Source organism: Cololabis saira, chromosome 14 (genome assembly GCF_033807715.1).
Source record: "Cololabis saira isolate AMF1-May2022 chromosome 14, fColSai1.1, whole genome shotgun sequence".
NCBI classification, from domain to species: Eukaryota; Metazoa; Chordata; class Actinopteri; order Beloniformes; family Belonidae; genus Cololabis; species Cololabis saira.
The window spans coordinates 33118318-33146311 of NC_084600.1; the positions used below are offsets into that span (position 1 = coordinate 33118318).

Genomic DNA, 27994 nt, shown 5'->3' on the forward strand with positions numbered 1-27994 from the left:
CTATGCCTTTCAACCGCCGGCTGCGAGAAAAGCACCATCTCTGTGCCAAGAAAACTATGCTACCAAACCTTGTGGGCCCGGTTGTAAGAACTGATGATTGAAACCACCCAAACCTACGCAACTGCCATATTTAAACAGCATCTGTGAGTTTAAAACACATTTCATCCCAGGAAATTCTGGATGCATTCTGCTGATTGAGCCACACAATCAAGAATACGTCTACTGTACAGCAAACATGTGACGATAAAGACTTCCTTTCATCCTGAAACAGAAACGTCATCAGTGTTGATGGAAACTTACATGAAGTAAATCCAGACAATATTTTTAAGGCCAGAATTATTGTCCATTAGTCATATTTCCATCACACCTTTTTGCAAAAAAACACCAAAATAAAGGAACCACTACAGGGGGTCGGCGTTTTTTCTTTTTATGAGTGTATACAGTATAGCTCATAGTTCTCTCTTGTTTCTCTGTAACTATTCCTGCGAGACTGTTCAAAACATCAAAAATGAAGATCTCAAATTGGAAGAAAATTAATAAAAACATCTTAAGTATTTGAAAAATCATTACGATTGCAGTTGAGAAAATGGTCAAGAAAAGACAAAGGCATCGGATGATCATTTAAATGACTATTCAGGCTATTTAATGCAGTAATGATTAAGTAGTGTAATAGCACAGCTTCATCATATTAATGAGGCCAGAAACAGCTGTAAAATAGATTTGGATGAGTTTAGATTGACCGAGAATCACATCCAGGGCTTTCACAGAAGTGGAAATAAAAAAAAAAAGTTTCATCACACTTTTGTGATAAACTGGATTTTATCTATAAAACCATCTCATAAACGAGTAAAAAGTTTTTTGCGATATTTGGAGTTTTTTCCATATTAGACGTTTCTATTACAGGATTTTCTTTTAAATATTTAGGTTTCACGCTGAAATGCATATTATTTATGGGTCTGTGATATGATTCATTCCACTCTGATCCTATTTGATTGAATAATCCTGGTTCTTTTCTTCTGTCCTCAGGGCTCCCAGCAGATCCAAGACCTGCAGAACCTGGCCCGTCACCAGAATCTGCTGGTTGAAAATAATCAGGCTTTGCTGCTACAGACATCACGCATCACCACCGAGCTGCAGGAAATGAACAAGAAGCCAGCTGCTGTCGGCCAATGAGATCCAGGGATCCTCTGCAGGCAGCCAATCAGATCCAGTTGCCTTCTCTTTCTGATGAAATTAGTTGATTTTCTGAAAAGAATTAAGGTGTACTTGTTAATGAGCTAGTTGTTGTTGGTTTTTTTTGTTGTATTAATCACATTGGCGATAATAAACGGAATTTAATGTAATGTGAAATTTTGTTGATTTGAAAAAAAATTGTTTTATGTAAATTGGACTTGAATCTGTTACTGTAAATTTTCACTTGCTTAGTTGAAATAAAGTTTTTAATTAATCCACCCTGCAGTGATGCTGTTTGTGCTCATGATGGCGTCATTTAGCAAGTGCTTCTAAACCAGTACCAAGGGGAGTTGAGTTCTGGGGGTTTTGGTTGAGGTCACCGACTGGCTCAGATGGAGCAATGAAGGCCTTTGTGCAGCAGGCGTGCTCAGGTGTGCTTGTAGCTGCTCATATACCCGCTCAGGCACCTGTTTTTTGTTAGCACTGATGATGAACTACAACATTTACCATTTTCTTGTTCCAGAGCTTCCTGGTCCTCCATCCATCCATCTGAACTCAGAGTTGCAGCTGAACCAGTCAGACAATGTTCTGCCCGCCAAATCTGCCTTCAACATCAGTTGCCATGGAAACGGCTCAGTCCACTTGTTTACGACTGCGTTACGTCTGAGGTTTGGGGAAAAACTCGGGGACGTGCTGGAGGTGAAGAGGGCGGGACCCAGACATACTGGCATGTATGGGTGTGAGTACACCAACAAGAGCCTAGGTCACCTGACCACCTGGATCCACCTATTCGTCACAGGTAAGACAGCTAGAGGCCACACACTGTGGCAGAGTCTCAGAGTAAGTGCATCCCATCAACAAACATCCTCCAGGCTGAACAACAGCATTCTGGTCTCCTCACTGTCTCTGACAGGACTGGTCTTTTCTAGTCTGTCGGGTCCTATATTGCCATGCTGCACTTAACTAGGATCAAAGGCCTTGCTTTGAGCCTAAATCACACCTACCTGACAAATTTGTTCAGCTTGTTCATACAAATAGTTCTCTCAAAGATTCAAAGAAGAAAAGTTATTTCAGGTGTTCCTCAAGGTTCTGGACTTGGACCAGTCGGATGTTTCTAAAACACTCCCCCAAGGAAACATCCAGGAGTCATTCTAACCAGATAAACCACCTCAACTAGCTCGTCTGGATGTGTAGGCGCAGCGACTCTACTCTGTCTCTCCTGAGATGACTGAGCTCATATCTTTGAGAGAGAGTCCAGCCATCCTGTAGGGCAGGGCTATTCAATTGGCGGCCCGCGGGCCACATGCGGTCCGCCAGGAGCTTTTATGTGGCCCCTGGTCATATTTCAAAAAAGGGGGTGTTTGTTGAAATTGTTTGTTTTTTTTTGTTTTTTTTTAAAATAATAGTGATGCACCGAATGTTCGGCCGATAATAGCAAGAAAAACACTTTCGGTGTTCGGTGGAATAAGTGGGGAAAAAACCGAACAGTTAATAACAGCTAACAGATACAGGCAGATACACAGGCAGAGAGACATGCCAGGAATGCGTTCACACAAGGTGCGATTTTTATTTGTAATGTGTGCAGAGAATGCATATCGCATTTAAGTTTAAGATGCTTGGTAGCCTTTTTTTAGTTGGTTAACGATGCAAAGTGTTTGTACATGTTAATCTCTGATGTTTTTTACTTCGGATTTTTTGCCAGTGTTGCACAGTGATAATGTTTGTCACATTATTATTAACCTCCGTTGTATAGAGGACTTATTGACATCATTAGGCTTCTAGGATTGGCCTGAATTTTTTTTCATTTGAATAAGGACTTTGCATTTCAGATGGAACTTCTAAGCCTCCTATAATTCGTGATTGTTTTGTTTTGCAGAAAAAAAAGAAAAAAAAATTATGGTTAATATTTTAGTTGCTTATTTATAACATCAAACTGGCTACTATGGACTAAAATGCTTGTGCTCAATGCTTAATATAATATTCAAATAAGGAAATCTTGGTGGAAAGTGGTGCTTTGTCATTATGGCGTGTTTTATTAAAAGTAGGTCAATATCAATTTCATTAAGTTTGCACAATGCATGGTTTCAAAATGAACTTGCATTCAAAATAATATTTCTTTATCTGAATATTATATTTAACATTCACAATTACTAAATCTGGAGACAATTAATACATCATTCATATGTAAACTAGATATATTCAAATGTATAATAAAAATGTATTATATATACATAAGTCTTCATCTTTGAGTGCAAAATACATTTTGAAAACCCCCACATTTTCAAATTGTGCGGCCCTCTCCATACAGTCCTTTTGCAGATGTGGCCCCCGGCCGAATCTAGTTGAATATCCCTGCTGTAGAGGAAACTCATTTCAGTATCCTCCTTCGGATTGTTTTCCCTCACTGCCCACTGGTGACCATGAACCATCAATAAATATGAGATAAGATATCTAATAAAATAATGAAAGCAAAAAAAAAAATAACAAAGAGCAGGAATGTAAAAGCTTAAATAACATGTGAACAATAAAAGCCAAGGTTTCATTCTCAGGCTGGAGCAGAAACCAGCTTTAATGTCCAGTGGCTTGCTGTGAAAACGGCTCCATCACCTTGGTTCTTGAGTCAGGATAAGCCAAGACTGGCTGGTTGGAGGACCTCTGAGCTCCAGTTGGAGTCTGAAACTCAGAGATTTCAAATAAGAAAGGAACCTAAAAAAACAATAACCTTCAACTGGATCCTAAACTGGACAATAAAATACTGGTCCAGATGGACAGGAAGAGTTGTGTCCGATAGATACCACCAAAACCAGGTAGTCCAGACAAGTATATCAAACTAATCTAACAGACACTTCCAGCGTTTTCTACTCAGAAAAAAAAAGATAATTTTGATTTGACCGAGAGACCTGAAGTCCTCATTTTTTAAAACTAACATCCCATAATGCCCCTCTTCCAGACCTGACTCAACCCTCCACTGTGTTCGTCACACGTCGCAACAAACCCAGCTTCAAGGAGGGCGACGACTTCCTGTTTGAGTGTCTGCTGACCGACCCCTCTGTCAAAAACCTCACCCTCCAATCGGAAGACAGGGGGAGGAGCCTCCCTCCAGGTATGAACGTCACAGTTGACCCTCGTACAGGAGCCCTCATCCGACACCTAAGGAAGTCCTTCAGAGGAACGTACTCCTGTTCAGGGTGGAAGGACGGACAAGAGTTCAGATCACAGCCGTTTGACCTGCTAGTGGCCTCCAGTAAGACCTGCACGCCTGCCTGTCTGTCTGTCTGCACACCCATTGTTGTAAACACCTATCTGTCTGATCGTCAGTTAAACTCCCACGTGTCTGTCTCCAGGGCCTCGTGACCCCCCCTCCCTGTCTGTGAGTGAGACTGAAGTTGTACATCTGATAGGAGAGCAGTTTCAGGTCACCTGTCAAGCCAGTAACCCCTCCCACTCTTACAGTGTGAATTGGAAGCACCCACTCATGCAGGTGTGCAATCACAAGTCACCTCTGCGTCTGCCCTCTGTCTGTCCCTCTCCGTTCTGAACGCTTCCTCTGTATGTTTCAGAACATCAGCATCACCATCACACGTTATTACCACCACAACCGCCACTACATCAACAGCACGCTGAAAATCCCCGCCATCAACCAGACCCACGCTGGACTGTACAGCTGCATGGCAGTTAACGAAGCAGGGGTTTCCACGGCAACCACACAGCTCAGAGTTCTGGGTAAGTTATCCATCAGTGCATTTCTGTTGAACAAAAGACAACTGAAAGTCTTTAATGGACAATCCAGTATAGTCTAGAGCAGGGGTCAGCAACCCGCGGCTCTAGAGCCGCATGCGGCTCTTTAGCGCTGCCCTAGTGGCTCCTGGAGCTTTTTCAAAAATGTTTGATCTTTATTCTTTTTTTTCTTTTTTTTTCTTTTTTTTCTTCTTTTTTTCCTTTTTTTCCTCTTTTTTTCTTCCTTTTTCCTGTTTTAATCTCGACATTTCGACTTTTTTCTCGACATTTCGACTTTTTTCTCTCGACATTTTGACTATTTCCTCGACATTTCGACTTTTTTCTCAACATTTCGACTTTTTTCTCGAAATGTTGACTTTTTTCTCGACATTTCGATTTTTTTCGACATTTCGACTTTTTTCTCGACATTTTGCCTTTCGCCATTTACCTTCATTCTAAGGTTTATACAAGGCTTTTCATTTTTTGCGGCTCCAGACATATTTGTTTTTTGTGTTTTTGGTCCAATATGGCTCTAAAACATTTTGGGTTGCCGACCCCTGGTCTAGAGCAAGGGTGGCCAATCCTGGTCATCGAGAGCCCCTATCCAGCATGTTTTAGATGTTTCCCTGCTTCAGCACGCCATGATAAAAGTAGCTGTGTCACCAACAGAGTTGTCCAGACCTTTATGACAAGCTGAGGATGATGATTAATTTGAATCAGGTGTGAGGAAGCAGGGAAACATCTAAAACATGCTGGATAGGGGCTCTCGAGGACCAGGATTGGGCACCCCTGGTCTAGAGGAACTGCAGGTCTGGATCCAGACCCTTGTGTTCAGTAAAGGAAGTGCAATTTTTCTGATTTCATTTTTGAAAACAATGATTTTAGATTTAGATGTATCCCATACACCTGCAGAATGATGTCTCTCCTCTTCCTCTTCTTCAGATCATCCTTACCTGGTAATCTACCTGAACCTGCAGAGCACTCCCGCTAACACCAGAACTATGTTGGTCGCAGAAGACCTAATGGCCAACGCCAGCAGCTCCCAGGTGGATGTTCAGGGCAATCAGGTGGAGAACATCAGTTCACTGGAAGTGAAGGGAAAGCTCATTGCTAATGTTAGCACAGAGGAAACAAATGTGAATGGGAGCAGAAGTATTAACATTAGTGACATCAGCAGAGCTGAGATGTACGAAGGCAGAGACATGACAATCACCTTTGTGATTGAGGCGTATCCTCCAATCAGGAACCACTACTGGACGACACCAGAGCATGTACACCTTGATGACTACCGGTACATTGCATACCAGGAGAACTACACTGCTAAAGGCTTCAGGTAAGCCACTACACAATACCGCCTTGAACTGCCACCGTCAACAACATCATTAACAGCCCTACCACGTTAAATTTGCTCATCCTAGTTGTCCGAAAGGTTTGTTCAGATTCTGTTTTTTTATGTAGATTTTTGTTAAGGTGGTATTTATATTTACAATGTTTCATACCATGCTTCTATTTCTGGCATTAAAGCTTGTTAAGAAGGTATTTATTGTAGCAATGCTTGTTAATTCAATTAAATTCAATTTTATTTATACAGCGTCTATTTCAATACAAGTTGTCTATGGGATCTTTCCAGAGACCCAGAACATGACCGTTGATCAATTATTACATAGACAATGGCAGGTAAAAAAAAGAAACCTTGATCAGGGCCTGGGTCATCTCGTTGCCGCTCCGTCGGAGCCGCCCAGTCCATATTCGGTGCACACCAGTCCAAAATTTACAAAACTAGGTCATTTACTGCCTGAAGGAATGGGAACCCATCTCAGAGAGAATCATCATAGCAAGGTTTACTTCCCGCTGTCAAGACACGACTATCATACAGGCATATGCCCCCACCAACGATGCAAGCGATGCAGAGAAGGAATTGTTCTATGAACAGCTACAGGCAACCATGGCCAAGCGCAAGAAGAGAGACATCACCATCCTCATGGGAGACATGAATGCCAAAGTGGGATCAGCAAATAGCGGCAACGAGAGAGTGATGGGGAAACACGGGGTTGGAACCATGAACCACAACGGAGAGCTCTTTGTTGATTTCTGCTCCGTAAACGACATGGTAATAGGAGGCACACTGTTCCCACACAAGGAGAACCACAAAGTGACCTGGAGATCACCTGATGGATCATATGAGAACCAGATAGACCACATAGCGATTTTTAGAAGATGGCGAGGAACTCTACAAGATTGCAGAATAAAGAGAAGTGCGGATGTTGGCTCGGACCATCATCTGCTCCTGGCTCCCTGTAGAATACGTATCGCTGCCTGTAGGAAGAAAGAACAGAAGACATTTAAGTACAATGTGCATAGGCTGAAGAACCCGGAAATAAAACAGAAATTTGTACTCACCATGGCAAACCGTTTTGATGCACTGCGCTACAATTCAGACGAGGAAGAAGAGGAAGGAGAGGATGACGTCGAAGCGGAATGGTCCATCATCAAAGAAGCATATACAAGCACATGTGAAAAGGTGCTGGGAAAGGTTAAGAGAGAGCGGAAGGAGTGGATGAGTGATGACACGTGGGAGAAAGTGGAAGAAAGGCGCAAACTGAAAGCGAAGATCGACACCTGTAAAACCAGGAACCAGAAGACCAATGCCATGGAACACTTCAACCAAGCAGATCGGGAAGTCAAGAAAAGCTGCAGGAGAGACAAAAGGAAGTGGATATCTCACAAGGCTGCAGAAGCAGAGGATGCTGCTTCCAAACAAGACCTGAAAACCCTGTACAGCATCACCAAGACTCTGAGTGGAAAAAGAAGGCAAATGAACAAACCAGTAAAAGACAAGGACGGAAAACTGCTGGCAACAAAGGAACAACAAATGGATCGCTGGAGAAACCACTTCAAAGAAATCCTCAACCGCATACCCCCACTGGATCCACCAACAGTGGAACCTCCAACAGAAGAGCTAGGTATATGCACTGGACCACCAAGCAAAGCAGAGATTGATAAAGCCATCTCATCACTCAAGAATGGGAAAGCGGCAGGATCTGATGGGATCCCCCCAGAGGCATGGAAAGCGGCAGGAAACCTTTCGGTTGAAGCTCTACACCCGTTACTAACAGAATTTGGCAGGAAGAAAAGATACCTTTAGACTGGAGGAAAGGCACCATAGTAAAAATACCCAAGAAAGGAGACCTGACTCAGTGCAAGAACTGGAGGGGCATAATGCTCCTTTCAGTTGCCAGTAAGCTACTTTGTAGGATAATTCTCAACCGTACAGCAAACGCCATGGAATCCAAACTGAGAGACAACCAAGCAGGCTTCCGACCTAAAAGATCGTGCAGTGACCAGATTGCGACCCTAACAATTATCGTGGAACAATCTGCAGAATTGAACTCACAACTGTATGCTGTTTTCATAGACTACGAGAAAGCGTTCGACTCAATCGACAGGACTACACTGTGGAACATCCTGGCTCACTACGGAATCCCCTCAAAGATAATCAACATGATTAAAGTATTCTACACCGACTTCCAAGCACAAGTATCTCATGAAGGAGACCTGACAGAGCCCTTCAACATGGCCACTGGAGTGCGGCAGGGATGCCTCTTGAGCCCGCTGCTTTTCATAACGGCGCTGGATTGGGTGTTGAGAGAAACCACCAAAGAGGGAAGGTTAGGGATTCAGTGGACTTTGACGACCATGCTAGATGATCTAGACTTCGCGGATGACCTTGCCCTCCTGAGCCATACCATCAGCCAGATGAGACAGAAGACGCAAAGATTAGAACACAGCTCAGGTCAAGTAGGTCTGGTCATAAACGCAAGCAAAACCAAGGAGATGCGAGTAAAAACTCTGGGGAATGCCAAACCTGTGTGTTGCAGAGATACAGAGCTAGAGATAGTGAAAGAGTTCACGTACCTAGGGAGCGTCATCAGCAGTGATGGAGACACATCCAAGGATGTAGAGGCACGCATAGGTAAGGCAAAGGCTGCCTTTGCCCAACTAAAACCAGTCTGGAGGGCCAGGAACATCTCCCTCAGAACCAAGCTACGGATCTTCAATTCCAATGTAAAGACCATCTTGCTATACGGGTGCGAAACCTGGGGTCTAACACAGCTGAACACTCATAAACTTCAAACCTTCATCAACTCAAGATTACGCTACATCCTAGGCATCTGGTGGCCCAAGAAGATCAGCAACCAACACCTCCTAGAGACGACAGGGCAGGAAGCAGTAGAGATCACAATCAGGCGTAGAAAGTGGAGGTGGATAGGACACACATTGAGAAAACCACCATCATCCATCACAAGAGCTGTGTTAGACTGGAATCCCCAGGGCAAGAGAAGGAGGGGTAGACCCAGACTGTCGTGGAGGAGAGGAGTCAAAAAGGACCTAGAACACGCCAATACCTCATGGCATGAGGCGCGGAACATCGCTAGAGACCGCAGCAGATGGCGACACCTAACTGAGGCCCTATGCTCCAGACGGGGCAAAGAGGATTAAGAAGTAAGAAGGTCATTTACAAATCTTACAAATGATGGCGGTGTAGAACTGCACCATCATTTTCTTTGGCAGGTTAAACTTCTTCAGCTGCCGCAGGAAATACATCCTCTGCTGTGCTTTTCTGGTGAGGGAGGTGATGTTGAGCTCCCACTTGAGGTCCTGGGTTATGATGATGGTGTAGACAGTAGACACTGAGGTGGTCGGGCGGGGCCTGCAGGTCAGTGGGTCATGTTCCTCCTGCAGCATAGGTCTATAGCAGCATATCTAGGATGAAGCTATGTTTAAGACAAGCTGCTCTAGTCTTGTCCTGTAGCTTCATCTATTATCACTGGCCCTAACACACTAATGTTTACACTAACATTTACACTAACTAAGCTTTACTTAACACAAATGTTTTAAGTTTGGTTTCTAAGGTGGAGGTTGTGTCAACCTCCTTAACCCAAACTGGAAGTTGGTTCCAAAGTTGTGGTTCCTGAGAGCAGAAAACCCATCCTCAAATTCAATTCAATTCAATTAATTTTTATGACTGACAGATGGTTGGTTGGTGGACTACAGAGAGCACTATATAAACAGATTCAGACAGCAGACACTGAGGTGGTCAGAGGGGGGGCTGCAGGTCAGCATGCAGCTCCTGAAGCTCTGGCCTGCAAACATGTACAGAAGAGAAAACGAGGGGGCAGACCAGTACAACAAACTACAGGAACAATGAAGAACAATTATGGTCAATTAATAACTGAGGGTTGATCTGAAGAAAGGAAAGTTAAGGAGAGGAGAGAAGACGGGTGAGGGGCAGCGCTCAGTGGATCATGTTGGTATCCCCCTGCAGCGTAGCTCTATAGCAGAGTTAAGATGGTATTTTTGAAAGTAAAGCTTGTTTAGAGGGTATTTATTGTAGTTATTCTTGTTAAGGTGGCATTTCTGCCAATAAAGTTTTTTAATGTGGTGTTTAGTAATTCTTGTTAAGGTGGTGTCTTTGGAAGAAACACTTTAAATGCAGTATTTCTGGCAGTGTATCTTGTTAAGGTGGAATTTCTGGTAGTGGTTCTTTTTAGGGTGGTATTAGTAGCAAAGCTTTATAAGATGGAGTTTCTTGTAGTATAGCTTGTTGTGGTGTTATTTCTGGTGGTAAAGCTTATGTGGGTGGAATAGACAGACAGACAGACAGACAGACAGACAGACAGACAGACAGACAGACAGACAGACAGACAGACAGGCAGGCAGACAGACAGAAGCTGGCATTATTATAACTATAAATACAATATATACACACATACATATACTTAGATTAATATATAAATATATATTTATGCATAAATGTCTTGTGGCATTAAGATGCGTTATAGAGGGTAACTGGTGCCGGGATGAAGGACCACGAAAGCACTCCTTCCTGCAGCGGGGGAGGAGCTGCTCAGCACACCCACGGTCTCATGCAGTCGGTGATGTGGTCGCCCACAATGGATGGCAAACGCTTTAACTTCTCACATTCATCCCATTCTCCTCCTTCAAAAATACACTCCCAACATTCATCTGTGATTATTGCACATGTTTGTAACCCTTCCGGACCAGCGCTACCACTTTTTACTCATATTTTTGTTATGTGTTGTGTGTCTTTTATGTATCGTGTTTGATTGTATGTTTCATTGTGATTGTACGTGTTTGACTCAGTGCTGCCTCTTGCCCAGGTCGTCAGTGTAAATTAGAAACTGTTCTTAACTGACTTACCTGGTTAAATAAATGTTAAGTAAAAATAAATAAAATAAATGTCAATTTCCCTAACAGTATTTCTGGTAGTAAAGCTTTTTTAGGTGGTATTTCTGGTAGTAAAGCTTCTTAAGGTGGTATTTATGGCAGCAAAGTTTGTTAAGGTGCCATTTCTAATGATGCAGGATGGAGTCAAGCCTGCGTCTGCGGCCAGTACTTCCTGAGGACAGAGGTCGATACTCATTTCATTTTTCCAACCCGTTCTTCAATGGCTCACAGCACGTGGACCTCCAGATTTTTTGTAAGAAGTGTTCCTTTTCCTGTTCTTATCACACAATCTTCCTGCCTTATCTGCAGCAGGTTGACATCAGAATCTCTTCTCTTCTTCTAGGGTCTCCGTCGGTGGCCATCTCCAAGACGAACGACTCTGTGAGCTGCAGCAGCTCGGGATATCCACTACCCAAAATCCTCTGGCTCACATGCCCTGGCGTGCAGGACTCGTACGTAGCAGCAGGGCTCTGCTCCCCCCTGCAGGCAGCAGGGTTCATTTATGGCGCTTTTCACCTAGTACCTACTCAGCCCAACTCGCCTCGGTTTTGCGCTTTCCCACTAGGGGTCTAACGTACCGAGTAGATACTTTTTCTGTAACTACTCTGCCGAGGTTCTAAGCGGCTGAGTCGGCTGTATCTGACATCATCACACTACAGGCCACCGATTGGTCAGGGGGTTGGGAGTCAGTCGCCTGAGTCAGGATGTGGACATCAGCGAAAGAGCGACTTGCGGCTTCTTGTTCATTTTATTCGACCAGCAATGGCAGCGCAAAAGTCTGTTTGGTGATCCAACTCTGAGGTGCAGATCTTCATAAACCTGGTGGCTGAGGAGAGAATTAAAAAGGGATCTAGACGGGCGATAAGGAACGACCAGATCCACCAGGAGCGTCATAGCTGCTCCCAGATGAAATAAAAAACTCTTTGAGAAATACCAAAGAATTAGCAGTTTGACCTTTGACCAATGGACCTTTATATTCTTTAAACAGGCCCAAAACTAGCTCTAAATGAAAGCTAGGAGTGTACACTTTAAAATGCTACCAAACATGCCCCCATAACATACGAGTAAAGGTCTGAAAATGATTTCACTGAAAATGCATTTACAGACCTATTTATTTCAGGCTGTGGATAAACTTATGTGCTGATAACTGTCATAAAGCTACTACTTAGAATGGATTATCATACCAAAATATCATCTATAGACATGTACCTTTTCAAAAAACTTTACTAGGTTTTGCCACCCTGAGTGGTACCAAAATCTGGTCAGGCCCATGGACTAATTAGTGTCTTAAGGCTGAGTTATGGTTCTGCGTCAAAACGACGCCGTGTCTACGGCGTGTGGTACGCGTTGACGCGTACCACACGCCGTCACTGACGTGCACCTCCCAAGAATTGTAACTACGCGTCGAGGCGACGCAGACCACACGCAGACGGAGAGGGCTGTGATTGGTTCGCTTGGTAGCAACGCATTTCCGGTTCCGGTTCGTGAAGCAGTAGAGAACTTTCAGCGCTCTTTTCTCCGTGTGTGTGTGATTTTTTTTTTTTTTTTTTTTTGCACAATGTCCTTATCTCTTTGATACACTGTGATTAGCGGTCATGGGGGGTACTACACCGCGGCAAAATGGAGTGACGGAGAAGTCCGAAGGGTTCAAGACGGCGTCACAGTGACGGCGTGTGCACGGCGTCGATTTGACGCAGAACCATAATTCAGGCTTTATTGTGTTGGAGTAGTGTCAGGTCTGTCCTGAGAGGGGCGCTGCAGGAGACGCTGTACTCAGTTGACTCTTGTGTGAAATGAACAGTTCAGATTGTCTTTTTTCGGAACAGCTTTGTTCGGAACAAAAGGTGATTCGAACCTAAAAATACCTTCACCTGACCTGCAGGTGTGACGATGGCTCCGCCCACAAGGTGTCCCCTGTGACATCACAGGAAGAGGAGGAGGAAGTGAGGACACAGCTCCCTCTGTCAGCTGATGGGGATGAAGTCACGGTGGAATGTGTTGCCTACAACTTGGCGGGCGAGTCTCGTCGCGCCTTTGTCCATCGTAAGTTGTCTACCATCGTTCTCGCCCTGAAAATAAAAACTGACCAATCCTTGAAGGTCTATGGTCTTTCTACCATGCTGCTTTCAGGGCCTCCACCACATCAGCCTGTCTTCACTCCACCTCTGATTGGAGCTCTAACTGCTGCCTCTGCTCTCCTCCTGCTGCTATTGGTCGTCTTTTACAAGTGGAGGCAGGTATGTGTCTTCATCATCATCATCATCAACATCAACATCATTGGTGTCTGTTGCGGTGCTCCTACTGGATATATTTATCAGTTGAGGTCATCTACAAACTTGCAGGAAAAAAACAGCAGTTACTTTGTTCTTCTTCAACCAGAAACCCAAATACGAGATCCGCTGGAAGATCATTGAGAGCACCGATGGGAATAGCTACACATTCGTGGACCCTACCCAGCTGCCGTACAATCAAAAGTGGGAGTTTCCTCGAGACAAACTGCGACTTGGTACAATACGTCCAGCCCCAGAGCAGCAACCACCATATCCCCTTCAGTTTGACCATCAGAAACTCGTCTTTCTCACCTCTCACAACTTGCTTGTACCATATTTTGCTTTTCAGGTGCAGTTTTGGGTTCAGGGGCATTTGGGAAGGTTGTCGAGGCAACAGCATACGGTCTGGAAACCGACAACAAAGCTACCATAGTGGCCGTGAAGATGCTCAAACGTAAGTATGCTGACCTTCATTACCATCAGTGCTCACCATGACTTCATCATCTGATGTCTGATCTGTTCTTCTACAGCGAGAGCTCACTCGGAGGAACGGGAGGCCCTCATGTCGGAGCTAAAGATCCTCAGCCACCTTGGTTACCATGACAATATTGTCAACCTGCTAGGAGCGTGCACTCGTGGAGGTGATGTGTATTTTAGTTATTGTTGAAAATCCAAAACCATGACCCAGATGAAGAAACCATCAAATTCCAGAACAGGAAGCATTTTGCTGGAACCAATGAATTCTAACTAATCTGAGTCACTATGTAATCAGTCAATTGAAATCAATTAAGAACCCCCTGGAAACAGACACATTTGTTTAAAACCTTTCTGAATCAATTTAAACTGATAAGAAATTTTTTGGAGCCAGTCAGTCCTTGAATGAAGAAATCTTCAATCGGTCTCTTGGTGACCTGAGCTTTGTGGAAACCATTTAAAACAAGTTTCAAACCAGTTTCAAACCATTCTGAATCACGATCACTGTAACCCTCACCCTTAAATTAGCCTGGAAATTTGTAAAAACATATTCATGTCTACCTCCAATAGAAATGTACAACTTATACAATACAAAGTAATTCACAGAATTCACTTTACTGGGGAAAAAAAATTTAATATGGGGTTTAAAGACACAAAAATGTGTACACAGTGGCCAAGAAAACAACCATCATGAACTGGAAAACCAAAAACTCCATCGATATTACCTTCTGGAAAAACATATAAATCGAATTAATATCAATGGAAAAACCATCTGCCTCAAATAAAACCAAACCTCCAGTTTTAACCAAATTTGGAATAAATTTACTACATCTTTGAATATATGATACATATTTCACCCCTCAACTGATCTGCTATAATAACATCGGATTTTAACCATTTCTGTTAAAAAAAAACAAAGAAAAACTAAACAATTATATTAGACAGACTTTTAGCTTTACTCCTGTTTCCCTTGGGTACAATTAGAATATATTTATAATATATAATATATTCCTCAGCTGATAATCCTCTGATCTATATCCATGAAGCTAGGGGGAGGGTCAAAAACATTTGTGGTTTTTGTCATTATTGGTATCATGATCTCCCTGGGGCGGCGCTGGGGCAGGTATGTGGTGTCTGCTTCCATCTTGATGCCCTGGTCGGTGGTGGTCCTACAGGGCTCCGCTAGGTTGAGGGGGTATGTCGCTCCACTCTGGGCCCCCACCTGGTGGTGGGGGTGTGTGCCAGTGACCTGACTCCGGTCACCCCCCGGGCTTGCTATGCCATATATATATATATATTAGGGGTGGTGTGGTGATATGTGGCCCACGATAACGATAATATCACGATACACGATATCTACGATATTCGATATATTGTAAGAAATTTCAATCTATGTGACTGAAAAAGAAAAAATACCCATAAAAAGGAAAACGTCTGTAGTTATGCATTTATTCAATACCAAAACTTCATACAATGTACAAAGAAAGTGCATTTGTATAGTGCCTCACTGCCTCCTAGGCCTGTAAATGTAAACACTGTACAGCTCTACAAATTGAAGTGCATGAACAATAGTGCGGTGACAACCACATCAATCCATTATGTGTGTTGTAATAGAATATCGATATTTGCCGTCAGTTTTTTTTTTTTTCTATTTGCTACTGAGACACTACATCCAGAATCACAGTTAGAGAAATAACATCTAAAAACCAAACTCGGGGAAATTTTCATGTCAGTAAGTTTGAGAGAAAAAAAGGGATAAGTTCAAAACTATATAAGACACTGCAATCTGAAATCAGTATTGGAATCAAATGTTCTAATAGATGATGAGTGGGAGGAAATGTTTAAACGTGGATTAACCGTCCAACATAGAGAAAGTTTGACTGGGAGGTTGTTTCAACAGCCCATCCGCCACGTCCAAATACAGTAAAGAATCTAAGAGATGTTGGAGGAACTGTTGGTCAGTGGTGACTTCACTCAAGGTATTCTGGGATGGCCCAAAGATAGTAGCTCTCTGGAAATGTTTGCAACAGGAAATGAGGAGGGTTTGTGTTTGGAAGTGCATCTGGGCAGGAACCAGCGCCGTACTAGATCGGGACCAGTCGTATCTGGTCAGGAACTAGTGTGAACCAGTTTTGGTCTACTTTCGTTCATGTGAATTGCACAAACCTGCACAGACTTCCTGTTTCCTTCCAATACACCGCTGATTTAGGAAAATCCTGGACGAGGACCCAAGTCCTTCAGCAGAAAATAGGTAGACGTGTGTTCTTAGTTCTGGTCAGGTTAGTTTCTACTGAAGCACCCTGACAAGGAACACTTAGGAACCTTCTGTAGTTTTTCACTCTGAATATTGTCCATGTGATGATAAAAAAAATAAGGCTTATGTATATATTTGCCCCACCAGGTCCTATGCTGATGATCACAGAGTACTGTAGCCATGGTGACCTGCTCAACTTCCTGCGGGCTACCGCTCAGGACTTCGTGGCATCCATGTGGAGTGTGGAGGAGATGGAGAAGGAGGTGTCCTACAAGAACATAGCGACTCCTCCTGCCAGGCTGCGCAGGTGCGAGAACTTCCTTCTTCCAGCATCATTAACCCTAACCATCACAGAGAAATCATATCAATAACAATTTCATTCTGTGGAAGTTCTCCAGGACATTCTCATTATTCAGTTAAACCGCCAGCTGCGTTTAGATGATTCCTACACAGTATTCATTCGATTTTTAATTAAAAGATGCCACTTCAAATTACCGACCCGAAACCTCACGTTTCATTCTTTCATTCTTCTGCTGAATTCAGGTTCTGAACAAAATTTTAGCAGTTTTTGAAACCTGCTGTTTTCAGAATCTACTGATTCTACCAACTTAATACAAAAACATTTAATTAATCTAATAAACACTCACTCACTCACTCATCTTCTCCCGCTTGTCCGTTACCGGGTCGTGGGGGCAGCAGCCTCAGCAGGGATGCCCAGACTTCCTTCACCCCAGACACTTCCTCCAGCTCTTCCTCCAGCTCTTCCGGGGGGAGTCCGAGGCGTTCCCAGGCCAGCTGAGAGACATAGTCTCTCCAGCGTGTCCTGGGTCTTCCCCGGGGTCTCCTCCCGGTGGGACATGCCTGGAACACCTCCCTAGGGAGGCGTCCAGGAGGCATCCGGTACAGATGCCCAAGTCATCTCAGCTGACTCCTCTCAATGTGAAGGAGTAGCGGCTCGACTCCGAGCTCCTCCCGGGTGACCGAACTCCTCACCCTATCTCTAAGGGAGCGTCCAGCCACCCTGCGGAGGAAACTCATCTCGGCCGCTTGTATCCGCGATCTTGTCCTTTCGGTCACTACCCAAAGTTCATGACCATAGGTGAGGGTAGGGGCGTAGATTGACCGGTAAATCGAGAGCTTCGCCTTTCGTCTCAGCTCCTTCTTCACCACGACGGTCCGGTACATCGACCGCATAACTGCGGACGCTGCACCGATCCGTCTGTCAATCTCACGCTCCATCGTTCCCTCACTCGTGAACAAGATCCCGAGATACTTGAACTCCTCCACCTGAGGCAGGACTTCTCCACCCACCCGGAGAAGGCATGCCACCCTTTCCCGATGGAGAACCATGGCCTCAGATTTGGAGGTGCTGATTCTCATCCCTGCCGCGTCGCACTCGGCCTCAAACCGCCCCAGCACATGCTGAAGGTCCCGGTCCGAAGAAGCCAACAGGACAACATCATCCGCAAAAAGCAGAGAGGAAATCCTGTGGTTCCCAAACCGGATTCCCTCCGGCCCCTGGCTACGCCTAGAAATCCTGTCCATAAAAATTATGAACAGGACCGGTGACAAAGGGCAGCCCTGCCTGAGTCCAAGATGCACCGGGAACAAGTCTGATCTACTGCCGGCAATGCGAACCAAACTCCTGCTCTGATCATACAGAGACCGGACAGCCCTTAATAGAGGGCCCCGGACTCCATACTCACTGAGCCCCCCCCTCAGAATGGCATGAGGGACACGGTCAAATGCCTTCTCCAGATCCACAAAGCAAATGTAGACTGGTTGGGCAAATTCCCATGAACCCTTGAGCACCCTGTGGAGGGTATAGAGCTGGTCCAGTGTTAAATAAAAAGGGTGGATTTGGTGAAACATATGAGAAACTCCACCCTGTTTGGAGCTCTATAGCATAGACATACGTTACCATGGAAAGATCATTCAGACCTTAAAAAAAGTCATGGTTATTTGGGCTACAACATACTGGATCCATGTTTTTATCAGGTTTTCTGCTCTTCAAGAAATCATAATTGAAGCTGAAAGTGGTGTTGTCACCCAATGTGAAATAACATGATGAACATTTTTGTTTCAAACATCTTAAATCCAATCATTCATCCAAATGTTGGTATGTTCACCAGCGGGTCTTTCTTTGTGACAGAGCTATCTGCAAGCATTTGGATAACTTATTCTCTGAAAAGAAAACAGAATAAAAAATATTGGACTAAAGTGTTGTGTATAGTAATCTGCTGAGAGGAACCGAGTCACTGACTTGTGTTTTTGGAGACGACTTTCAAGCTAGCCTTCAGAAACTGATATTCCCTCAAAGTGCCAGCAGACGGGGAGGGGTGATACACCTGGCCTGGTAACCATAGCTTGAGTGGGCTACAAGCCCCTCCTCTCTCTACTGAGGCTGTAAGTTATGGTGCGTTCCATTTACCTCGGAAGTCGGAACTCGGAACTGGGAATGACGTCATAGCCGAGTTATCAGCGTTCCAATTACAAAGTTTGTAGTTCGCATATACCACATGAAAAATGTAAATTACACTATAGCAGCATATATATGCCGAACAATACTTGTATACGACTGATTTAGTGTGACCAAAACTAGAATGAAGTGCTATGAATTTTTACGGAGCTCTCTTCTACTGTTTACAACCGGGGCAGCCATCTTGGAATGTGAACTCGGGGGTGGTGAAGACTCTCCCACTTTCCCAGTGGGAAATCCCACTTCGAGTAGCGTTCCAGTTGAAAAATCCAACTGGGAACTAGGAAATCCCCACTTCCGAGGACAAATGGAACGCGGCATTATAATGTCACAATTTAATTAATTATTTTAATCATTTTTTCGATAATTAAATCCAACAGCAGACACACTGGCAGACCTTCAAACTTACTTTTTGAGATATCCTAATCATTTTTCTACAGTTTGTGAATAACTGTCTTCTACTACTGGTACTCTTAGAAATTCTGTAGAAATTACCTTTACTTAAAATATTTTTAGTGATCTGGAATGATGAGTATTTGTATTCTGTTCTGAGAACACCTGTTTGAAGAGTCCAGGTAAAGCTGAATGTAACTTCCAATCATGTGCTGCAGTGACAGCGGGATCTCATGCTGTTCAGAGTACCAGGAGATGCAGCCAATTCTGAATCCGGGACACCCTCAACAGGGTAAGTTCACCCAGCTGCACCTGAACTCACCTGAACTCACCTGAACTCACCTGAACTCACCTGAACTCACCTGAACTCACCTGAACTGACACCTGTCTGTACCTCTCAGTTAAGCAGTCTGGCAATGGTCTGTCTGTCTGTGACCTTGTGAAGTTTTCCTGCCAGGTGGCTCAGGGTCTGGACTTCCTGTCCACCAGAAATGTAAGAACACATGTGTTCTATGTTCTATTAGTGCTTCATAACATCTTCACAGTTCTGGTTTTCTTCTGAATAATTTCCTCCAAATAATCCAAATTAGAAAACATTTCACCTCCTTAGAAAGTAGACTTCCCCTGTTCAGCACTTGTGTTTCACGCTGTCTCACCTGTGTTTCTCTTGTGTCTGACCTGTGTCTCACCTGTGTTTCATCTGTCCCACCTGTTTTTCACTTTTGTCTCAATTGTGTTTCACCTGTTTCACCTGTGTATCAACTGTGTTCCACCCATCTTTAACATTTCTCACTTGCGTCTCACCTGTGTTTGACCTGTCTCAGCTGTCTCTCACATGTGTCTCACATTTATCTCACCTGTGTCTCACCTGTGTCTCACCTGTGCCTTAGTGTATCCACAGAGACGTGGCTGCCAGGAATGTGTTGCTGACAGATCATCGTGTTGCAAAGATCTGTGACTTTGGTTTGGCTCGAGACATTCGGAATGATGACAGCTACATTGTTCAGGGAAACGTCAGTGTTTTCACACACACACACACACACACACACACACACACACACACACACACACACACACACACACACACACACACACACACACACACACACACACACACACACACACACACACACACACACACACACACACACACACACACACACCATGTGTAACTTCAAAGTATTTGGGGGTGTTAGTTTCAACCTGATAGTGTTCCTTATGGAATAATTGTGATTCCAGAACAATCCAGATGAAGAGCTGATGAAAAAAGGTTATTTCATATTTTGCACTATTAAAGTAAGGTTTAATACTATAATTCAGTCAAAATCATCATTATTTTTTGCATAAACTTTACTAAAAGACCTAGACGAACTGTCACCAACAGGGTATAATAGGTGTATAAAATGTGTAAATAAGTTGACATAGAGGACATTGGGGTTTGAATCTTTTACAGCCATTCCTAGTTGTGTGTAAAGGAACTGCAGATGTTCCAAGTTCAATTTTGGAATCACTTTTCCAGATGGAAGGTGACTCCTTGGGCGTGACACTCAATGTATTTATGTACGACTAGAATTATTTTGACAGGCTGCGTTTTGCTTTTTCTTTTGAAAGAATGCCTCCTTTTTAAAGACAGTTTTTTTCACAGGCTGCATTTTATTGTTACAGGCTGAGTTTTATATTGAATAAATAAGCTATTTTCAGACAGTCTTTTATTTTGGCTCTGCTTTATTCTGACAGGCCCGTCTTCCAGTGAAGTGGATGGCGCCTGAGAGTATCTTCCAGTGCATTTACACAGTGCAGAGCGATGTCTGGTCTTACGGAGTCCTGCTGTGGGAGATCTTCTCTCTGGGTAACCTTTGGCAACACTGGACACAACCTTAACCAGTTCCTAGAGACTCCACTTTCCATGATCCTCAGGGGCTCTGGCTGAGACATTAAACCCCTTCAAACCTCTGAATTCAGATCATTGTGATAACCACTCTGTGTGTCTCTGTGAAAACCCGCTCAGGTAAAAGCCCATACCCCAACATTGCCGTGGATACCAACTTCTACAAGATGATCAAAGATGGCCGCCACATGGCACAGCCGGACTTTGCCCCGGCAGAAATGTGAGCAGTAACAGTCACGTAAACATAAACTTCACATTGTTTGCTTGTGCTCCTATGATGTGTCAAAACGTCCACAATATTAGAAGAAGGAAAATGGTCCAGTAGATCGGACCAGTTATAATACTATGGAGCATTTGTTAACTAGTCTGAAACCAATCTGCTTCTTCTGTCTGGACCAAGTTGTAACCAATATAAACCAGTATGAAGTGTGAAACAAGTCTAAAGCTAGTTTGATTCCGATCTAAATCAGTTGGAGCAGATTACATACACTCAAAACTAATCATAACCAGACGTCTACGTGTACTGTGTACACAGCAGAGAAGACTAGCCTACGCATGCGTGCAGTATAAACTTTAACACTGTCATAATCAATGGACTATGACAGTCTTAAAGAGACCATCTTGGCTAAGTATGAAATTAATGAAGAAATGTACCGACAAAGGTTTTGAGAGCCAACCAGGAGAGACTCCCCGTGAGCTTTATAATCGGCTGAAAGATCTTTATAATAAGTGGGTCAAGTCAGCGAAGAAGAAGGTGGAGGACATTGGAGAAATACTCATCCTGGAGCAGTACCTCTACACGCCGTCCCCTGAAGTGAGAGTGTGGGTGAAGGAACATAACACGAAGACCGGCCAAAAAGCAGCAGAACTGGGAAAGCAAGGGGAAGATAAAGAGTTTTGGGGAGATAACTGATTGTGACCTGCTAACAAGGTTCACTGACTGAGCTTAGCAGCAAAGTAGCAGCTCAAGGGAACGGTGGCGCAGCTGGTAGTGCAGCCATCTCACAGCTCCTGCGTGTTAAGTTCCCCCATGACTTCAGTGCCCACACCCTGGGTGGGGTTGGTGAAAGGGCCTTTCTGTGTGGAGTTTGCATGTTCTCTCCATGTTCCCTTGGGTAGCTAATGGGAGCTACCTTCACAAAAACATGCACACAGTCTTGGGCTGTACACTGCTAGGGATGCCCCGATACAAATACTGGTATCGGTAACGGTGCCGATACTACTCTCATATACTCGTACTCTCAAAAATTCTCCAATACCACGCACCGATACCACTTCATTGTTGTTGTAGTTACTGATTAGCGACTCTAGGGGGAGATGTTGAGCCGCAGTCAGCGTGGTGATAAGAAGAGAGTGATACCCATGAGTGAGACTGGCAACGCCATTTCAGGCAAGATAGCGACAATTAATGCAAGCAGGATGTCAGCAGTGTGGACATATTTCAAAATAAGGGACGACGACAGAAGCAAGGCAGACTGCATCTACGTGCTGCTAAGGTGTCAAGAGGAGGAAAGGAGAATACGTTGTTTAATACCAGCAACTTTATAAAACATCTCAAGACGCATCATAAAACTGAGTATACAGAGTTTGCTAATGCTACTGCAAGACCACAACAGCCAACATTATCTCAGGTTCTGCAAAAGCAACCCACGGGCCGTTAAAATAACCAGCCACTGTCAGTTGTAGAAGACGAAGGGTTTCGCCATCTTCTCAACGCACTCGAGCTGACATATGATGTTTCATTGATACGTTATATGTTTGATATATTTGCTAGAGACTTTTTATTTACACAGAAAGATTCTTTTTTGTTTAAAATAGTTATTCTACTCATTTTATTTATTTTTATTGAATTTATCTGTTGCAAATAAAACCTGTCTTCCAATTCATTGCATTTTTCATTGCATTTTTAGCCTAGTTATTTTTGTGGTAGAAGTATCGTATCGGTACTCGGTATCGGCAAGTACACAAATTAAAATACTCGTACTCGGTCTGAAAAAAATGGTATCGGGGCATCCCTATACACTACCCCCTCTGGCCAGCTGGGGCGCCAGATGGGGTGGGGGCCGGAACAACATGATCCTTCCACACGCTACGTCGGGCCGGGAAACAATTGGGGATTAAAAAAAAAATGGAGTAGTGGCAGAGTTTTTTGAGGGGCTCTTTGTATGGTATTTGTTGATCCAGGAAATCTTCAGATTTTGTTAAAGTGAAGATCCGATGTTGACTCTGGCTCTAAGTGAGCTGGAGACTGGACCATAAATAACCTGAGTTGGGGGAAACTCTCGGTTTTTGGTTCCAGAAATCTGGGTTACCATGGTAACTGACTCAGTGTTCGGAGTGATTCTCCTCGCTGCGAGAAACTTAAGGGTTGAGTTTCAACCTGTTTCCTCCCACCTGAAGTGATGTTCAGCACACGGGTTGTCATGGCAACACAATCCCAGGGATGTAGAAGCTGAATTAATACATAATGATTCACGTTGAGAGAAGATTTTTCAGAACTCTAACAGAAGTGTTATCACCTCTTTATCAAAAGCTCATCAAATGTTACCTTTTTGCAGTTTCTCGGATCTCTGGTCGTACATATCCACCATGAAACACTGTTGACAAGAGATCACAAAGTATTTATACTTTGTACTGTACATGGGACCTTTTTTTACAACTTTGGCAACTCTTTCAAAAATGTTTGAAAAACAACGGTATGTTGAGTCATGAGGAAGGTCTGCCAACACGCCTGAAATCATGTTTCCATAAATGTGTGATGGTAGAGAATGTGGACCAGCTTTGAACATTCTTGATCTGTTCAGAGCGGGTCTGTAGCCACCCTCAACCAGTCAAATCTAGTCCGGAACCAAAGTGATGGTTTCAGAGCAGATGTATTTCAATAGTTTAGCTCTGCCTTAATAGCTCTGACTTAATAATCAATTGTTATCTTGACACTCACCTCCCCCTCCAGCTACCACCTGATGAAACTCTGCTGGAGCCTGGAGCCCACCGACAGACCCACCTTCAAATCCATCGGTCAACTCATCAATAGGCTCCTCCCCTCCACCAATGACACATCAACGCATAACAGTGGGCAGGTGAGGGAGGTGTGTGAGCCCCAACTATGGTCTGGAAGACTGCTGCTTCTTCTGAACATCTTTTTCCTCTTTCAGCTGATGTACAAGAACATCGATGAGTGCAGAGAAGAAGAGGAGGAGGTTGGAGGAGAAATACCAAAGGGAGAAGAAGAAGAAGAAGAGCAAGGTGAGTTTCACAAATGTATCTTTAACCTTTTAAATCTGCACCTCACTTCCCAAAGTCCTCCCTCACAGGTCACCGTGACGACCATGGGGACAGAGAGGAGCGGGAGCCAATGGTGAAGAACATCTACCAGCTCTCCTGACCCCTCATCCAATCAGAATGCTTCTCACAATGTGAATCATGGCTGAGATTGTTCTTCAGCTCTGGAAACTTAAGTGGCACATTCAGACAGAAAATTAACCAAACAGAAACTACACTGACACTTGCATAGCTAACCTTCTTTGTGATGTCAGGTGGTCATATTCTCAGACCGCATTGTTCTGTCTTTGTTGATGATGTAGTGTAATTCCTTTTCCTGTGGATTAGCTGACCCTGTTCTGGTTCAACTAGGAGCTTAGCCGCTCTTTAAACTGGAAATGTGCTAATTTGGTAGCATTTAATTTAGCTCCATGCTAACTCAGTTAAATTTAATAGTTATAGTTAGCCTCATGATAACTTCAATTTACTTCAGTACTTCAATTAGCCTGTGAGGGACCGAGCCGGTCAAACATGAGGACACAGTGGTAGTTTCAAAGAAAAATGTGTTTTATTCCCCAAAATAACAATATTTAATTGTCATAGAGCCCTTAAAAGAGGTCAAAATAAAGAAACTAAATTCAAGTCAAAACTGTGATTTAACATAACAAACATCAAACTAACTGTTTAAACCAAAATAAACTGACCTACCACACAACGAACAAGGGGACTTAATTACTGGCTGATCAGACCAGAGTGTCAAACTAGGAAGGGGAACATTTAACAAAAAACTAAACAGTTAGTTTAAGAATAAACTTAAATGACCAATAACTAAACATAACGTCAACTAAATAAGCAAATCACAAAAGCAAAAGAACGTATGCACAAATTATAATATGACTATATGTCTTCCTCCCCCATGGTGGAGCTCCAAATTGTATCACCCAATTTGGGATTTGAGTGTGCCAGCCAGTTCAAGAAACTCCCCAAAGCACCGGCAAAACAGAAAATACCACATTAGCTTGACAAAATTAAATATACAAAAGTTAACTAAATGTGCGCATTACAATTAGAACTAGTGTATTTCAATAGTGTCAAACAAATGAAAATATAAACAAAACCTGTGTACTGCAGTGGGTGTGATGTGATATGGAACTAAAAAAAAACAAAGTGTGGGTGTGGCTGCAGGTTTGGCCATCACATAGCCATTCCATGAAAATTCCACGATTTTGAATAAAAAAATCATCAAAACTGGTGAAGTTAGATTGAAAATAACTTTATAGTGCAAATCCCTGGATAAATATAACCGTTTAATGCATTTTTTCATTTTACTTTTTTTTTCCTGATTACAAGGTGCTTCCTCTTACCGCACGTCACTGGCAGTAAGCCACATGCTAATTACAGCTCAGTTGGTCACATGCTAACTACAGCTCAGTTAGCAACATGCTAACCTACAGTTCGGTCCTGAACATTTTCTGCCTGTTTTTTGTATAATTTGTGTGTTGCTCGTTTCTTATTTCTGTCAATGTTATCAAAATGTTTTAAAGACATTGCAGCAATGGAATGATTGTCAGACATGATGAGGTGATCACTGTGCTATTGAAAAATTAGTTCTTAACAAATCATGTGGCCATGACATGATAACTGCAGAACATCTGAAATATGCTAGCCATAGAGTTTCTGTGCTACTGGCAATGTGTTTCTCTGGGCTTGTGATGCATGGAATACTGCCCGAGTCCATGCTGTCTGTAGTTAAAAACAAAACAGGAAAGTTAAGCAGCATAGACGACTACAGACCAATTGCACTGGCGAGCATTATGTCTAAGGTACTAGAGGGTATTCTTATGGACAGAGTATACAGCAACCACCGACAACCAATTTGGTTTCAAGAACAAACATGGCACGGACCTATGTATTTATACACTTAAGGAAATTGTCAGCCAGTACAGAAGTCATAATAGTACAATATTTATGTGTTTTCTGGATGCCTCACGTGCCTTTGATCGTATTCACCGCGTTAAACTGCTCTTAAAACTACAATAGAGAGGTGTCCCCTCATATCTTATAAGCATCCTACAGTCTTGGTATTCTCACCAAACTATGCAGGCTAGGTGGGGAAGGAGTACATCCACACCCTTTCTGGTGTCCAATTGCGTGCGCCAGGGGGGGGTTTTATCGCCTTTATTATTTAATTTATACATGGATGATTTATCTAAACAGTTCAATGAGTGTAAAACAGATTGCATGGTCGGGGACAACCTTATCTATCATATGATCTACGCAGATGATCTAGTCGTACTGTCTCCGTACAGTGCTGGCCTACAGCAGCTACTACGGGTCTGTACTAAATATGTTTTTTTCATTTGATATATTGTTCAATTCTAAAAAGAGTGTTGTTATGATCTGCAAAACAAAGGACGATCAGAAGCTTACCTTTCCCTCTTTTTCTTTGGCAGGAGAAGTATTAGAGGTTGTAAAGAAGTTTAAATACTTGGGCCACATAATCAGGGATGATTTCAGTGACGATGATGATTTGCAGCATCAGTGCTGTAAGCTATATGGCCAAGCCAATATGCTGGCACGTAAGTTTCACATGTGTACAGATAAAACATATTGCACTCCGCTATAACCCGCTCACTTGTGGTGCCATTATACCAGTGCTAAAATGAAAAAACTACAGGTGGCATACAACGATGCTTTTAGAATTTTTCTAAAAATCCCTAGATGGACAAGTGCAAGTGAAATGTTTGTGACCAGTGATGTCCCCACTTTCCATGCTGTACTGAGGAATTTTATGTTTAGATTTATGTGTAGACTGAAGGAGTCAAAGAATGCTTTGATTATGGCCTTAACAGAGACTACACAGAGCGATACAAGTTCTCATCCTGTTTCTGGAAACACTGGAGGAAATGTTTGTATGTTTTTAACTAATTTGAACGGCACAAGTGAATCTCTTTCTCTTTGTGTTTAATGTCGGTGTCTTTGTATCTCATTTTGTATTCTGGACCCAGTGTCTGCAAATAAAGTTTATATTCCTGATAGACATAATCAGCTTTAAAGCTAATAATCGATCAACATAAATCAATTTTGTAATTTCTGGTGTTTTTAAGTGATTTGATTGTGGTTGAGAAACTATTATCTATAGTATACCTTATACTTTGCTGATATTTCTTGTTTGAAATAATTTTTATTTTTTTTTGTTTTCTGTTTTTCATTTCAAACATTTTCAAGGTGACGTGTCATTTAAGTATCATATCATGTGACAAACCACACAGCAAGTGATTTCAGTGCTTAGTTGTGTTTTTGTGAAATCAGCTAGACTGCTCTCCTTCAGTGGTTCAAAGTTCTCATTCGTACCTTATCTGTTTTTTCAGAATAAACTCAGAGTAACAGCAGAGTGTTTGTTTGTTTTCTGGATGATTCCACAATAAACTGGTTCACCTGGACACTTTCTGAGCTGCTCAGATGTCACAACTCCAGAGTCATTGTTAATACTTCTGATTTATCAGGTTCATGGTTGATTTATTTCAGAGGGGACCGATCAGCCGCACAGGGAAAAGGAACAAACAAAAAACACCTAAAAATTGAAAGAAAGGGCGATGAAAAGCACTACTGCTTCAAGTTGTTACACCTGAACGTTCTGGAGATGCATTGCTTCTCGACAATGAGGCTGGACCTGATCCTCTAAACATCCATACAAATCCTCCAATAATCTCCAGGAACCCGTAGATATGATATGGAACTCTTTCAGAAATCTTCCTCCAATCTTCCCAAGACCCTGCAAATGTCTCGTAATGTTCAGCTATATTTACCTGAGTGAGCTACATTTATTTATTTGT

The 27994-nt window shown here is 43.0% G+C and overlaps 1 protein-coding gene across 1 annotated transcript; it reads left to right on the top strand.

Moving 5' to 3' along the window:
- Positions 1-1573: 1573 nt before the first annotated feature.
- csf1rb (colony stimulating factor 1 receptor, b) lies at positions 1574-27597 on the top strand. Its single transcript, XM_061739262.1, has 22 exons — positions 1574-1604; positions 1697-1972; positions 4124-4417; positions 4518-4654; positions 4734-4896; positions 5833-6223; positions 11277-11392; positions 11483-11591; positions 13022-13182; positions 13270-13376; positions 13519-13645; positions 13759-13863; positions 13940-14050; positions 16285-16444; positions 19228-19301; positions 19411-19502; positions 19900-20022; positions 20747-20858; positions 21018-21117; positions 23851-23977; positions 24053-24143; positions 24212-27597. The coding sequence occupies exons 1-22, from the start codon at positions 1574-1576 to the stop codon at positions 24280-24282; spliced, it is 3078 nt and encodes a 1025-aa protein (XP_061595246.1). The 3' UTR covers positions 24283-27597.
- The last annotated feature ends 397 nt before the right edge of the window (positions 27598-27994 follow it).